The sequence below is a fragment of the Salvelinus namaycush genome, chromosome 9 (genome assembly GCF_016432855.1).
Source record: "Salvelinus namaycush isolate Seneca chromosome 9, SaNama_1.0, whole genome shotgun sequence".
Taxonomy (NCBI): Eukaryota; Metazoa; Chordata; class Actinopteri; order Salmoniformes; family Salmonidae; genus Salvelinus; species Salvelinus namaycush.
Genome location: NC_052315.1, coordinates 39,223,523 through 39,237,173, shown reverse-complemented (window position 1 = coordinate 39,237,173; position 13,651 = coordinate 39,223,523). Strand labels below are relative to the sequence as shown.

General features: G+C 46.2%; 1 protein-coding gene across 1 annotated transcript; it reads right to left on the bottom strand.

Annotated features, from left to right (window-relative positions):
• Positions 1 to 1,366: 1,366 nt before the first annotated feature.
• LOC120054048 (DNA polymerase subunit gamma-1-like) lies at positions 1,367 to 13,437 on the bottom strand. The gene is made up of 21 exons (XM_039001415.1): positions 12,509 to 13,437; positions 12,002 to 12,197; positions 11,501 to 11,674; positions 11,133 to 11,279; positions 9,581 to 9,660; positions 9,150 to 9,332; positions 8,660 to 8,802; positions 8,146 to 8,269; positions 7,588 to 7,824; positions 7,262 to 7,379; positions 6,554 to 6,628; positions 6,256 to 6,372; positions 5,877 to 6,037; positions 5,495 to 5,666; positions 5,262 to 5,397; positions 4,725 to 4,971; positions 4,202 to 4,324; positions 3,767 to 3,935; positions 3,430 to 3,638; positions 3,044 to 3,204; positions 1,367 to 2,701 (listed from the first exon to the last, which is right to left on the bottom strand). Exons 1-21 carry the CDS (start codon positions 13,087 to 13,089, stop codon positions 2,637 to 2,639), a joined length of 3,618 nt encoding a protein of 1,205 aa, XP_038857343.1. The 5' UTR covers positions 13,090 to 13,437; the 3' UTR covers positions 1,367 to 2,636.
• Positions 13,438 to 13,651: the final 214 nt, after the last annotated feature.

The window sequence follows — 13,651 nt, the reverse complement described above, 5'->3', positions numbered from 1 at the left end:
AACTATCCAGCCCCAGCTAACACGGCTTGACATACCACGTTTTGACCATCACCCTCTCTCTGCCATCAGGTGAGTATGAATTATCAACAATTGTCTATATGTGGTCATTCTCTTCCCTCCACCTATAATAATGGCAGAGATTAAAGGAATTAAGATAGATCGTTCAACCATTCTCAATGGTAATTAGTGAGTATATCTGTAGATAATTAGGTGGACATACTGAGTATGCCTGTGTATGGCCACCACTACACCTGCACAGCTGGATGAGATCGAAGCTGGCAGTGTTAAGTGACACTACACAGATAGGCAGGCACAACACTTCTGCCATTCCCTGCCTTGTATGGTATGGCTTTGTATACTGAACAAAAATAAGCACAACATTTTCAACGGTTTTACTGAGTTTTATTTAAGGAAATCAGTCAATTGAAATAAATTCATTAGGCCTTAATCTATGGATTTCACATGACTGGGCAAGATCGCAGCCATGGGTAGGCCTGGGAGGGCATAGGCCCAGGCAATCAGAATGAGTTTTTCCCCACAAAGGGGCTTTATTACAGACAGAAATACTCCTCAGTTTCATCAGCTGTCTGGGTGGCTGGTCTCAGACAATACCGCAGATGAAGAAGCCGTATGTGAAAGTCCTGGGCTGGTGTGGTTACACGTGGTCTGTAGTTGTGAGGCCGGTTGGACATACTGCCAAATTCTCAAAAAAATCACATTGGGCACTAATTTAATTGAACGACTCACTTAACTACACCCACATACATCATCTGCACCACCCATGTCAAAAATATTCACCTGTGCTCAGGCCAGCAGGGCGCCTGGAGAAGCTAGTGAGTCTGCAGCATTGCTCTCAATGGACACTGTCCTACACATAACCAACCCTGTAACACCTACGAGGCCAGGTGTGTGAGTGAGTTTGTGTATGCGCATCCCCCACTAACATCCCGAATATCCATGTGCTTCCAGGTCAAGATGTCAGGCTCTCAACTGACTCCACAGTGCTACTCCTACATCACCTATGTGCAGGTATAGCCTCATGTTGACGTAATCTAAGCAGCCATTGTCTGCCAACAGGTGACATTGTTTGTTCCTAAACCCTCGACCTATGACTCTATGGGCAGATTAACTAAGTGTTTGCACTGTTTTTTCAGCAAGGGATAAACTTTCACCTGGTGCAAATGCTTAGTAGAGCTGGCCATAGTGCCTCTAGCTAATACAACATTTCTTGTTGACACTGTCCTCTAGTTAAGAGATCCTTTCATGTTGTTGTGACCTTTGACATGTGTTTTCCTGCAGTGTTGAGCTGGCTGGAGGAGGTGCAGATGATAAGAAGATAAAGGAGGGGGGAGGCCAATACTACAGCGTCTGTACAGAGTTTCTGTTACACACATTTTATTTACAGTTACAAAGAAATGCCCACCCACTTCAACTGATATTTTGAGCCTTGGTCTAACTAAAACCATGTGTACTGTTCTCCCATTCTCAAGGCAAAACTCCTGTGCGAGACCAAGGCCATTCCCAACCTGATCTACAGTATAGAGCAGTATGAGAAATACCTAATCACCCTCTCCAAGAAATCAAAGTTATGTATGGGGGTGCTTTAGGATGGGAGATTGTCTCAAATTGAATGGAAGTGTCTACTTGTAACCAAACATAAAGCAGGATCTGAAAATGAGGACACACAATAGAAGATAGAGCCTTGTGGGACATTTCAGTAACAGAACATCTCCCAAACTAAACATGCACTGCATTATTGTAACTACAAGATAAAACGGGTGTCTGTGTGTTGCGTAGGTGAATCTTATTCTGTACATGAAGCTGAGAGATTTCCGCATCAACACAGCCACTAGAGGCAGCGCTGCAGGAGCAGGACAAGTCAGCAGGTGAGCATCAACCATAACACTGACACACACATGACAGTTATCCAAAACATTGGTTTAGTCTCCTATTCACTCAGCTCCATCATGACCTGTCACACCAAATTTACTTATGCTTTATTAGTCCTGCCCATACTCCCGCATTCCTCACATCGTCCTGTTCAGTAGCACACATCACATTTATAAGTTATAACACCATGGATACATTTTTCTTTTGGTTCTCCTATTTTTCCCAGACCCAATGGTCTCAGCTAAAGTATCAGTGTCTGACACCACATATCCAATTGTGTGTTGAGGAGGATAAGTGCTGCTTTGGATCTTTTCCTTCTTTAGACCACAGCCTCTCAGGAGCCAGAGCAGAGCCAGGAGCCCAAGAGGAAGCAGTGATGGAAAACAATATATTTTTCCCCCTCTAAACTGCTCAATAGACTCCTCTCTCAACCAGTCTGGAGCTGCCCCCATTCATTCGGATGATCCACTGAGATGGGTTGTGTTCATTTGGGCTAACTGTAGCAAAATAATTGCAGCCCAAAAAAAATTAGCCCTTTAAAAAAAAATGTTGGACAACTCTAGATAGTACAACTCCGCTGCTGACTGTTTTCTTCTGTTTGGTGCCTTATGAACATGACCCTGCAGTTCCCATTGACGTCATTGGTTTGACTCAGTGCCTGGGTTGGGGCAGCCCTGGAGGACCTTTATCCCATGATGTCTCTGTCTGCACGAGCTACACAATAGAGGACTGGTCTGTTCACCCTGTTATCTCCCTTTCCCCAGAGAGCCTTTGGTGATGTCTATGATTTGGTATATGTCCAGAGCCTCACCTGTGGAGATTCAATGTGTGGTTATTCTAGGTACATGCTGTACAGAGAAAGATACAAGAGGTTGAAGATATTTTGTATTATCTGATCATTTGTTTAAAGCTTTCACTTAGCATACTGAGAGCATGCAAAAATGTCTGCTTATTAATTTACTGTGAAAATGTAACTATATATTTTTTTAAATTCTAAATTATAATGTTTCTCAAATTATTTTATAAAAAGGTCAATAAATAAGGTTGCAACACATGCACACTACAATCCAAAGACATTCTGGGGCTGTATGTATCAAGCACAGGTTTTAAGAGCAGCAGTTTAAAGAATGATGTACAGTGATGATATACTCACCCTGTGGGAGGCCATATTTGCGCTCCAGCCCTGTGGGGTTGGAGGGAGTCACACAGTCCATGGTCACCTCCTTCCTCAGACAGCGGTCAATGTCCACGGCACTGAAGAAGGCCACTGACTGGGGCAGGTCTTGCATGCCCAGTGCATGGGTAAACATACACCTGTAGAGCACAAGGGTAAAGTATGAAGGAACACAATGTCTCAAGTCTGTTCAATAAGATGTTTATGTAAAACAAGTAACTCACAGGCTATGAATAACAATTACATAATACTTTCAATTTTAATGAATTTTTGTATATTATCCTGAAAGGGTCAGGAAGTATTTTGCAAGGGGTGATGTGGCAAGTCATCAGCAGGAGTGTATGAGTCAGGGCAGTACTACTGACCTTGTGAGCAGGTTGGTGATCTGCAGGGCCAGTGCTGCCCGGTAGCGGTCTTCGCTGCGGACCAGGTAGCGTACCTCGTCGTGGATGCTGACGCAGAAACGTCCGTCGATGTCGTGCTCCTCCATCAGCCAGCGCATGGCCACCAGCATCAGGTGGAGGTAGTCCACCGCCGAGCTCTGCACCACCCAGTTCACCCTGCTGGTGATGAACTGACACACACACACGTTAAATCTCTTAATTTAATATGTGTGTTTGATTCTGTTCTTATGATTGAGAGTGAGTGTGTTCTTATCCGTGTGTGTGTTATGATTGTGTGTTTCTCCTGGTATCTCCTGACCTCGTCCTTGACGGCCTGAGGCTCCAGGGCTCTGCTAATCCTGCAGCCCAGGACGGGGGTGGCTGGCTGGGCTGAGAGGGCGATGCTCTCCAGCTTGTTGAACATCTCTGACTCCGTACCACCAGCCCACAGACGCTGGCCCGCCACCTCCCACTTCCTCCTCCGAGAACTGCACGGCCAATCAGGAGAGAATGAGGTAGAAAGTAAGTGTGTCCCTAGCCAGATCTACAGCAGTATCTGGGGGTCAGGGGTAGTGAAGAACTTCAGTTCATACAAGGCTGACATTAGTGCCAGGTTCAAAAGTATCTCTAACCACTATTTGCAAAACTGAAGGAACCTGATAGGTGTAAACAATGGCTCCACATGGCGATGGCTCCACATAGCCTTCCAATGGGCTTAGGAGCACACGCACACGCACCCACACCGCTGCCTCACCTCTGGGAGGCCAGTCTTGTGATACGGCGGAGATCCTGCGGGGAGACGCTCCCGTCTTCGTCCCTCTCCACCTCCATATCCAGCTCCTTCAGCAGCCACTCACCCTCCTCAGACAGACGGTACCTAGCATCAAACACAGCTCAGTGTGGCTCATCCTTTCTGTAATTTAATCCTCCAAACATCCAAGGAGTCCCTTGTTGTGCTTAGAATTACTATCTACTGCTCTGTGCAAATAATATAGATGCATTTAAAGTGCTTAGATCCAAGCTTAAACCTCCAAAAGAGCAAGGATAGGCGAGTTCATGATTTTCACAGTACAGCTCCAAACTCCCATCATGTTAGCCATACTGTACTCCTCGGTGAGGTGCTACACATTGGTAGTAGATGAGGGGAGTCCTCCCTCTTCACAATCTGAAGCGCTTTGATCACTAGATTTGCATCTGAAATGACATATTCTGTTGTCTATATAGCGAATAGGGTGTCATCACTACTTAAATCCAATACATCACTATCCTTCCTGTACCTGCGTAGGCCCTTGGTGAGGGCATACATCTGCCGGGCCTTGCTGGCGGCCTCTGGCTGGCTGAGGCGGTGGTTGAACTGCATGAGCAGGCGCTCGGCGAAAGGCTGCCCAGCGCCGTAGATGCGTCCGTAGTTGAAGACCTTGGCATGTTCGCGGCTGATGCCCACCGTGTCAGCCGTGCGGCTGTGCAAGTCAGTGCCCTGGCTCTTCTTGCCCTGCAGGGTCATCCAGCCGAACGCTGTGCAGCCTGGACACAGTAACAGATACATAGTAACAGATAACAGGCCACATTAATGACTGAATGGATTCCTCAAGTTCATAGATATGGGGCCCTGTTTAAAAACATGCTATAGGTTGTAAAAAAAATATGAATTCCGTGACAAAATGCATACAGACACTGAAATATTCTGACTGGGAATGAGCTCATTAGATTTCCGTCTTTAATGGACATTGTCGGAAACTCACATTTCTGACCATTCACATAGCAAAATCAATAAGCATCAAATCGGAGTATCAGAGCTAGGGGTGAAGTCTCACCATGCATGCCACCGAAGTGGGCCTCTCCCAGAACGGCAGCGATCCAGAGCTCCTGGGAGTCCACGTCCGCCCCCACCAGGTGGTACCCAGGGGGCACCTGTACCATGGCCTTCAGCTCACTGCCCACTCGATCCCGCTGCACAGACCACACACAACCTCTATATCAGTGGCTCCCTTAAAAAAGCTGTGTTGCCCAATACACTCCCGCCATAGTTCTCTTTCTATTCTCTTACCCGAGCGTTGCTGGCAGTCAGCCACGTTGGCTCCACAGCCCTGCGGGTGACGGTTCCCGCGGTGATGACCTGTGGCAAGATGGCACCGTACTGCCCCCCCTCATCATACTCTTCATGCCTGCTGACACTGCGAGGGAGCTCCCCTTTCCTCAGCCACACCACCTTCTGAGAGCTGCCAGGACACATCAGACATGATAACACAACTGTACTTTAACCCTCTAGGAATTGTAATTTCTTATTTCTCACTGTGTCTGGCCATGATGATTAGCAATGTAACTACAGTACGTCTTCAACGATTATTTTCCAGAAATTAATTTAATTCCTATTCATTAAGTCATTCTTACATGTAACTGTCTACATGAAGTGGAGCCTGGGTGCCTACCTGATGCGTTTCTGGGCATTCCTCCAGAAAGAGATCATCTTGTTTATCTCCAGAGCCCGGGTGGCGTTGGTGGCCCCCCGCCCCGCCCTCAGGGTGCCGTCTTCCATCTTGGACAGGAAGTCCTTGGAGAAGGGGCTGCCCACGTTGTTGTCATTTCCATCCTGTAGTCAAAACAGTCTCTTAAGCATTTATGGGTGTGTTCAGGTGCACAGATACTGCACAGATTCTAGGATCATTCTATTAAATACTTGATACAGACAATATACCCATGCAAGACTAAGTGAACAATTTGAGTTAGGATTCGCCCCTATGAGAGGATTGGCATTTTGTTTCGGCACAACACAAATTAGGTCAGCATCACATAGATCAGTTGATGTACCTTGTGTGGGAGTTTGAAAAACCAGCATCCCGGAAAGTTGACATCGTTGTAAGGTCCGTTTCCATGGTGATAGGGACAGTGACTCTCACCTGGTAGAGAATTAATATCCTGCATTTCCTGGTTACATAACATAGAACATGTCACCCAACGCATTCAAATCGTAAAGATCATTAAGGTAATAGGTGAAATGTGTAGGAGGGGACCATAGAGATGTATAGAGGGCGCACTTGCCACAAGAATCAATCAATGTCAAAGAGAGGTGTGCCCTCGTTCCATCTCTATGGATAGGACAGTTCACCTTATTGCTCTTCCTAGTCACCCTGCCACCTTTCTCCTCCTCTGACACACTTTCCAAGCGACCCAACTCTTCCACCTACAGGTTAACACAGGAAAGACACCCACCTGTTATACTTTCTGACAGGAGAGCATATTTGCTATTTGCACAGAATTCCTAGTTGATATGGGAAGATCATTCTCTGTGAGTAATTATTTAAGAAATGTAACCACTCTCAAATTCATACACAGAGCTATGGGTTCAAGGACTTTACAGTTGTATCATGTTTTGAGGCTGTACAGTGTTTGTTTACATGTAAAGCAAGTGTATATTTTGGGTTCTGATGGGGTATGACAGTTGAACTAAGCTCATGGCGCATTTCATTTTTTAAATTGAACCTTTATTTAACTAGGCAAGTCAGTTAAGAACAAATTCTTATTTTACAATGACGGCCTAACCCGGACGGCACTGGGCCAATTGTGCACCGCCCCTATGGGACTCCCGATCACGGCCGGTTGTGATACAGCCCGGGATCGAACCAGGGTCTGTAGTGATGCCTCTAGCACTGAGATGCAGTGCCTTAGACCGCTGCGCCACTCGTTATATTCTTTATGAATCAATGGGTAAATATAATTAAGTACAAAATGGATGTAGCAACTGAGGATTTTAGCTTTAACGCTAATTCAGGTGTCATGAAGACAGACCCATCTTGTGTGTTTGTCAAGGTCTTACCGTCTGCCAGAGTGTGCTGTCGGTTAGCATGAGGTCATCAGAGAGGCCGTTGTCCAGACACCTAGGCTGCTCTTTACCTTTCTGCTCACAGTACTCTCTGTACACACTTTCTATGGCCCTGTGAGTCACAACAACACACAGAGGTATTTATACACACTACTTCTGGTGGATGCACTTAGAGTACACCCAGTGATGTGGTAAAACAATTACAATAATTAAATGGGTTGACTGATTCATTAATTCACTTGACTCATCCCTGTGCCTCCTTTGTCTGTGGTCTCTGTTTCCCCTGACTGAGCTGTGTGTTGTGCTGTGCTGTGACCTACCTGTGGGGACACACAGGCCCCATGGCGTCCTCCTCCTCCCCCTGGGGCTCCATCAGGTTGTCCCTGCGGCCAGGCACCAGGTAGCCCCAGCCGTGCTGCTCCGTGTAGTGCAGGGGGAAGCCGTCCCACGTCAGCCCCATCAGCTTGGGAGTCACCCGCATAGCCAGACTGATCAGGCTGGACCCCGGCGACCAGCTCTCCTCCTCCGACATCTTCGCACACAACTTACGATACCACCTGGTAAGGTAGGGAGGAATAGACTATGGCTGTTTCTCAATGGGATTTCCTCGATTTCTCGCCTCCCTTTTCACTGTTTAGGAGAAGGTCCTTCCCCTCCTACCTTCTTCTCCAGTGCATTTTGAGGCAAGGAGAGAGGATGCGAGGAATCAAGGAAAGATTGAGAAAGAGCTCAAATGAGAATTGACATTAGACATTAGTGAGTGTTGCCTGATGTATTTCACAGCCACAGTTATCTGTACCAGGGTGTTAGTGTGTTATATTAGTTAACAGTTAGCTACATGGAGCTCCACAGGGGGGGCCCAGTACAGCCCAGCTCACCCAGGATGTCCAGGCAGGTGCTGTCTCCTCTTGGGCAGCCTGCTGACCATCTTCTTCAGCCTCTCCAGAGCCTCCCTACTTGGGCATGGTCCTGCTATCTCCTCCTCAGTGGGGGGACCTGGGTCTGACAGCACAACAACACTGCTAAGTCACCTGCTAGTTTTAATCCAAGTCAACACAGCAGCAGAGTCAATCATTTTACAGCTCCACAAGACACTGGACTACACCTTTACCCCAATAGGATCCAATATAAGCACACAAAACAACTTAGCAAGACAGAATAGTCCTGTAGTACTGGTATCGGTCCTGGAACCATAGACCAGTCTTAACTAGTTTTATGAAAGGCCCTTGGTCTATCTCTGTTCCAGGCACATATGTACAAAGAGTCAGAGTAGGAGTGCTGATATTGTGTCAGTTTTGCATATATATCATAAGATTGTATGGACAGGGGACCTGATCCTAGATCAGCACTCCTTTTTAAATATGGGCCCTGGTATATAGTGTGAGCTCCTACCCTGATCCCAGTCTCTCAATGGTGTGCTGGGTGCTGGCTCATTCTCCGCCTTTGAGCGTTTTCTCTTGCTGACGGTCACCTTCTTCTGCTTGAACTCCTGGACGTCCCATTCCACATCCCAAAGCCAGGCGTCCTCTTTATACCTTACAAAGAAACAGTCCGTTATCTTAAGGCCGCAGCCACAATCAGATGGATGAACACATAAAAATCGCATGATGTACATCATTGTTAGCTTTTCTTCATCAAATGTATCACTCATCTCTTTTTTTTCCCCAAACAAGTTTGGACAAGTTGCATACGTAAAAAGACGGATCGTTTGAAAAGGCATTAGCTCCATCCGAAATTCTCAGACACAAAATCCCAATATGACCATGGTCTTAAACACACGCATATCCAGTACGTATGCACACACCATAGAGTATTTACAATGTCATTATGTAAGCCTCATTGCTTCATAACTGCATATACTGCATGCATTATGGTCCCTCACCTGTCGTCCTGTAGCAGTTGACAAGCGTCATCCGCAAGACTCATCAGACTCTTCTTCATCTCTCTCTGCAGCTCCTCAAACGTGTCTTGAGAGTCTTCCAGGTACCTCCCCCAGTTCTGATTGACAGGTAGGTAGCACCCGCCCATCTCCAGCATCCCTGCAAATGTTACTGGATGAGGGCACCTGTGTACAGACAAAGGAAGGACAGTGATTGGTTGAGAGATTACTGTCCAATGATTGGCAGGTGGCGAGGGAGATGGGTTAGCTTGGTCCTAGATCTGTGTTATCTTGCCAACTCCAATAAACAGATCTGGGATCAAGCTAGAGATGCTCCTAAAAGTAAAACATATTGTGGCTTTGCCTCTTGGGCATTATTGTATTATTATTATTAAATTAAGTTTAAATTAATTAAGCAAATGTGGTTGTCTGACCTCTCCATGAAGAGGGGCAGCTGCTCACAGAACACCTGGTGAGTGGCCTGGACGTCCAGAGCGCAGTACTGCATCAGCTCCTGCAGGGGGCAGCAAAGAAATGACTCCGTTATGACTCAAGTACAGTGGGTGAATAATGATTTGGTTTGGGCATACAGTAATCCCTCGTTTATCGCGGGGGTTACGTTCCGAAAATGACCCGCGATAAGTGAAATCCGCGAAATAGAAAACTTTTTTTTTTTTTTACAATTAGCAACTATTACATGTATACAAATACAGTGACTCACGTGTAGGCCGTTTCACTGCTCTTCAGACTGGGCCGCTGCATCCTGACTGCGCTCTGCAGTGTTCTCTTCTTCTGAAGCCCGCGGTGCAGGTGTGTTTGTTCGGGAGAAGAACATAGTGATAGGCAGCTGTTGTCGCTCTTTTTTCTTCTTTGCAAAAAGATCCTTGTACACCGACATGCCACCATCGATTACGTTGGAGAACTGTAATGAACGGCTCATCAAAGGGTCCCATTCCTCAGCTACTCGCTTAAGTTCAGTGGCCATTCGCACCATGGTTGCTAAGCGAAATTTTTTTTTGCCAAGCTGTTTTATGTACGTACACATAACTGCACGAGACGACAAAATGATAGCACAATTCGTAGCATGTTTTGATACAAGAAGCGGGAGTGAGTTTTTAGCGAATCAGAATGCAGAGCACAATGCACCAAAAAAAAAAAAAAAATGCATTATGAAAATCCGCGAAATAGCGAATCCGCGATAAGTGAACCGCGAAGTGGCGAGGGATCACTGTATACAGTACCAGTCAAAGGTTTGGACACATACTCATTAAAAAATATATATATTCTACATTGTAGAATAATAGTGAAGACATCAAAACTATGACATAACACATGGACTCGTGTAGTAACCAAAAAAAGTGTTAAATCAAAATATATATTTAGATTCTTCAAAGTAGCCACCCTTTGCCTTGATGACAGCTTTGCACACTCTTGGCATTCTCTCAAACAGTTTCATGATGTAGTCACCTGGAATACATTTCAATTAACAGGTGTGACTTGTTAAAAGTTCATTTGTGGAATTCCTTTCCTTCTTAATGCGTTTGAGCCAATCAGTTGTGTTGTGACAATTGATATATCAATTCTTTTACTTCTAAATGAATGAGCCATTTATTCTTGAAGAATATAACTCATGAATGCCTCGTGAGGTTAGTTCAACTGTCCAACCCAAAATCTAATCTTGTTTTACACCGTTTGTAAACAATGTAATTGTAAACAAACACTGTATAGCTTCACAAAATAGTTTAAACTATAATTTTGATCTCATGGATGGTCAGTCCTTGCATCCATAGCGGCATCTATTAATTTGAAAGGTGTTATATTTCTCCAGCTCCATCCCATAGCTCATTTCCATAAAAAGGTGGCGGGGAGGCTTCATATTGTTGTTTAAACTGCAGATTTCCCCTTTTAAGAAAAGCAAATCAATGAGGTTTGTAAACAACCAATCATTATTGTACACGAGAGGTTGGACCTCCATTGACCTCTGACCTGGAAGTTGTTCCTGACGTCAGCCATGCTGCCCTTCACAAAGATCTCTCTGGCCTCCTTCTGCAGTGGCTCCCCTCCCACATACAGAGCATGCACATCAGCCAGGTTGTTGATGCTGCTGATATTCACCCAGTCCCATGAGCCGATCTACACACACAACAACAAAACTAATTTATTAACCAATGAACTCCTTTTAAAACTTTGGATACCTGAAGGAAAAATCCAAAGCCAATCCAGGAAAGGAAGGGCTGAGGAACGAGATTGTTGACCTGCGGAAAGGCAACAACAACATTTCTACAGAACAATCACAAATCAACAGTTTTCTGTGTCGTTCCATAATCATTGACTAGAAGACAGAGAGCACTGACCATGGGCCCTTCCTTCCGCCCAGGTCGGCCCACTTTCTTCATATGCTCTTTGACCTCCAGGAGGCCACGCCTCTTGCCGTGCTTGTTGGCCATCCACAGCGTGCGCTGGAACCCAGTCAGACCAGAGATGGACATATGGAGACTCATGGTGTCCAGGAAACGAGCCTTGGAACCCTGTGGGAAAAGGAACATACAGAGGCTGTGTCTCAATCCAAAGGCAGCTGCCTACCTGCTTCCAATGCAAGCATCCTTGTGAATTGGGAAACAGCCATAATAATAACAGAAACATGAGCCACTCCAAAGACCCTAATGCCTGAGTCACACTATTGGGACAACCCCGAGCTGTTCTGGGCTAGCCTGAGGATAATAAAATATCATAGCCAGCACAGCACGGTGCCATTCGGTCCTATAGTGTGAATCTGGCATAAATGACTGTCAATCACACTAAATCGTGATGAATTATGCCTCAAAACGTGTCCCCGTAACCCTGTGAAATCTGACCTTCAGCAGGTACTGCTCCTTGATGTAAGACCGGTCAAAGCTGACGTTGTGGCCCACAATCAGTCTCTCCCTCCACTGGCCCCCCGGAGTGCGGCTGGAGTTGGTCGGGGTCTCCATGGGGATGAGGTCAGCAGGGGTCAGCTGGCTGGACCAGGAGTATCTCTCCTCTATCATACGCTTGCTGCACCACGAGTACCTGGCAGGAAACAAAAAGACAGAATATTCAATGAAACTGCAATACTGACCTGGCCTAAAATAAATAGTCCTTGATAAATAACTGTAATCATTCCTGACCAGTTCCAACACAATATACACCATCAACCTGTCACTAGAAAAGCCTTTCAATATTTGTATATTTACAGATAATTTTACATGAAAAATAAATAGGTACAAATACTAAGAAGAGAAACTGTCTGGTACTGAAATAAAGTTGTCAGTTCCTCCAGCTAATTGTAACAACTCCTCCCTCCCACAGTAGAGGGTCTTGGTCCTCTCTATTAGTCTCACCAGGCAGTAGGGGATACAGCCACAGCCAGCGTGGGACAGTGTCCCTCCGCCATGCACACCTCCACGTCAAACACCAGGCCTGCCTCGTCTGGGAAGTCAACCCGTCTGGCCTCCCCACCCGGCCCGTAGCGCATCCAGCCCACCTCCCACACCCAGTCCCGGGGCATGGGGGGCAGCGGGGCCTGCTGGAGCTTACTGGCAGCCTCCAGGTAGGGAAGGCTCTGCTTTTGGGCCAGCAAGCGGAAGTGGTCGTTTATGTCCTCCCCGTACATGTGGGGCAGTTGGAGCTCCACACCAGGCAGCAGGGAGGCTTCTTTTCCCCACAGCTGGTGCCTCTGTAGGTGCCTGATGCTCCGCTCCACCTTCTCGTCCTCGTACTCCTGCTCTGCGCCGCGGAAGATCTGCTCATGGAGGTTTTGGGACAGCATCTGGATATTGAGGGGGTTCAGGCGGGTCTCTGGGGGAAGGGAGCCCTGGAGGGAGTGGGGCTGCTGGGTGGAGTAGGGTGTACAACATAGTCTCCTCCGTAGGACAGAGGAGAGAGGCCTCCGGAAGGGACGAAGATGCAGAAGATGTAGCATTTTCTAACTAGTCCTTACAGTCACTTGTTCCTCCCCTTGGACTTGGTCAGGAACAGGATGAAAAATTGAATGGAGAGAGAGCCAGGATGCAACTTTGTGACCATGCAACCATCCGATCAAAGCCATAAAATTATTAATACAAATAAAATGTAATAGCTATTTAGATCATCAACACGATCCCCTGGCACTCAATTCCTCACACCAAAACCATGATTGCTACGTAGGCCTACTTGAGAAACCTGCTGATATCTTCAAGCGACAATGCAGAGAATAGTCAGAAGGCTGTGTTGACAACAGAATAAAATAGTGATTATTTACCAACCTCGCTGTGAGTACTACCGCTTTGCAATTCACCGCTAGCGTCAATGTGATATAAACAATGTGTTTCCCGGTCGTCACTAGTTACCACAGTCACAAAGTCATACTTAAGGTTAAACCCCGCCCATTTCTACGATGTATCTTATTCAAATCTGATTTTAAACCTAACCTTAATCCAAACCACGTTGTTAACCTTAAGCCTGACCATAACCTTAAATCAAGACAAAAAAACATTTGCGATACA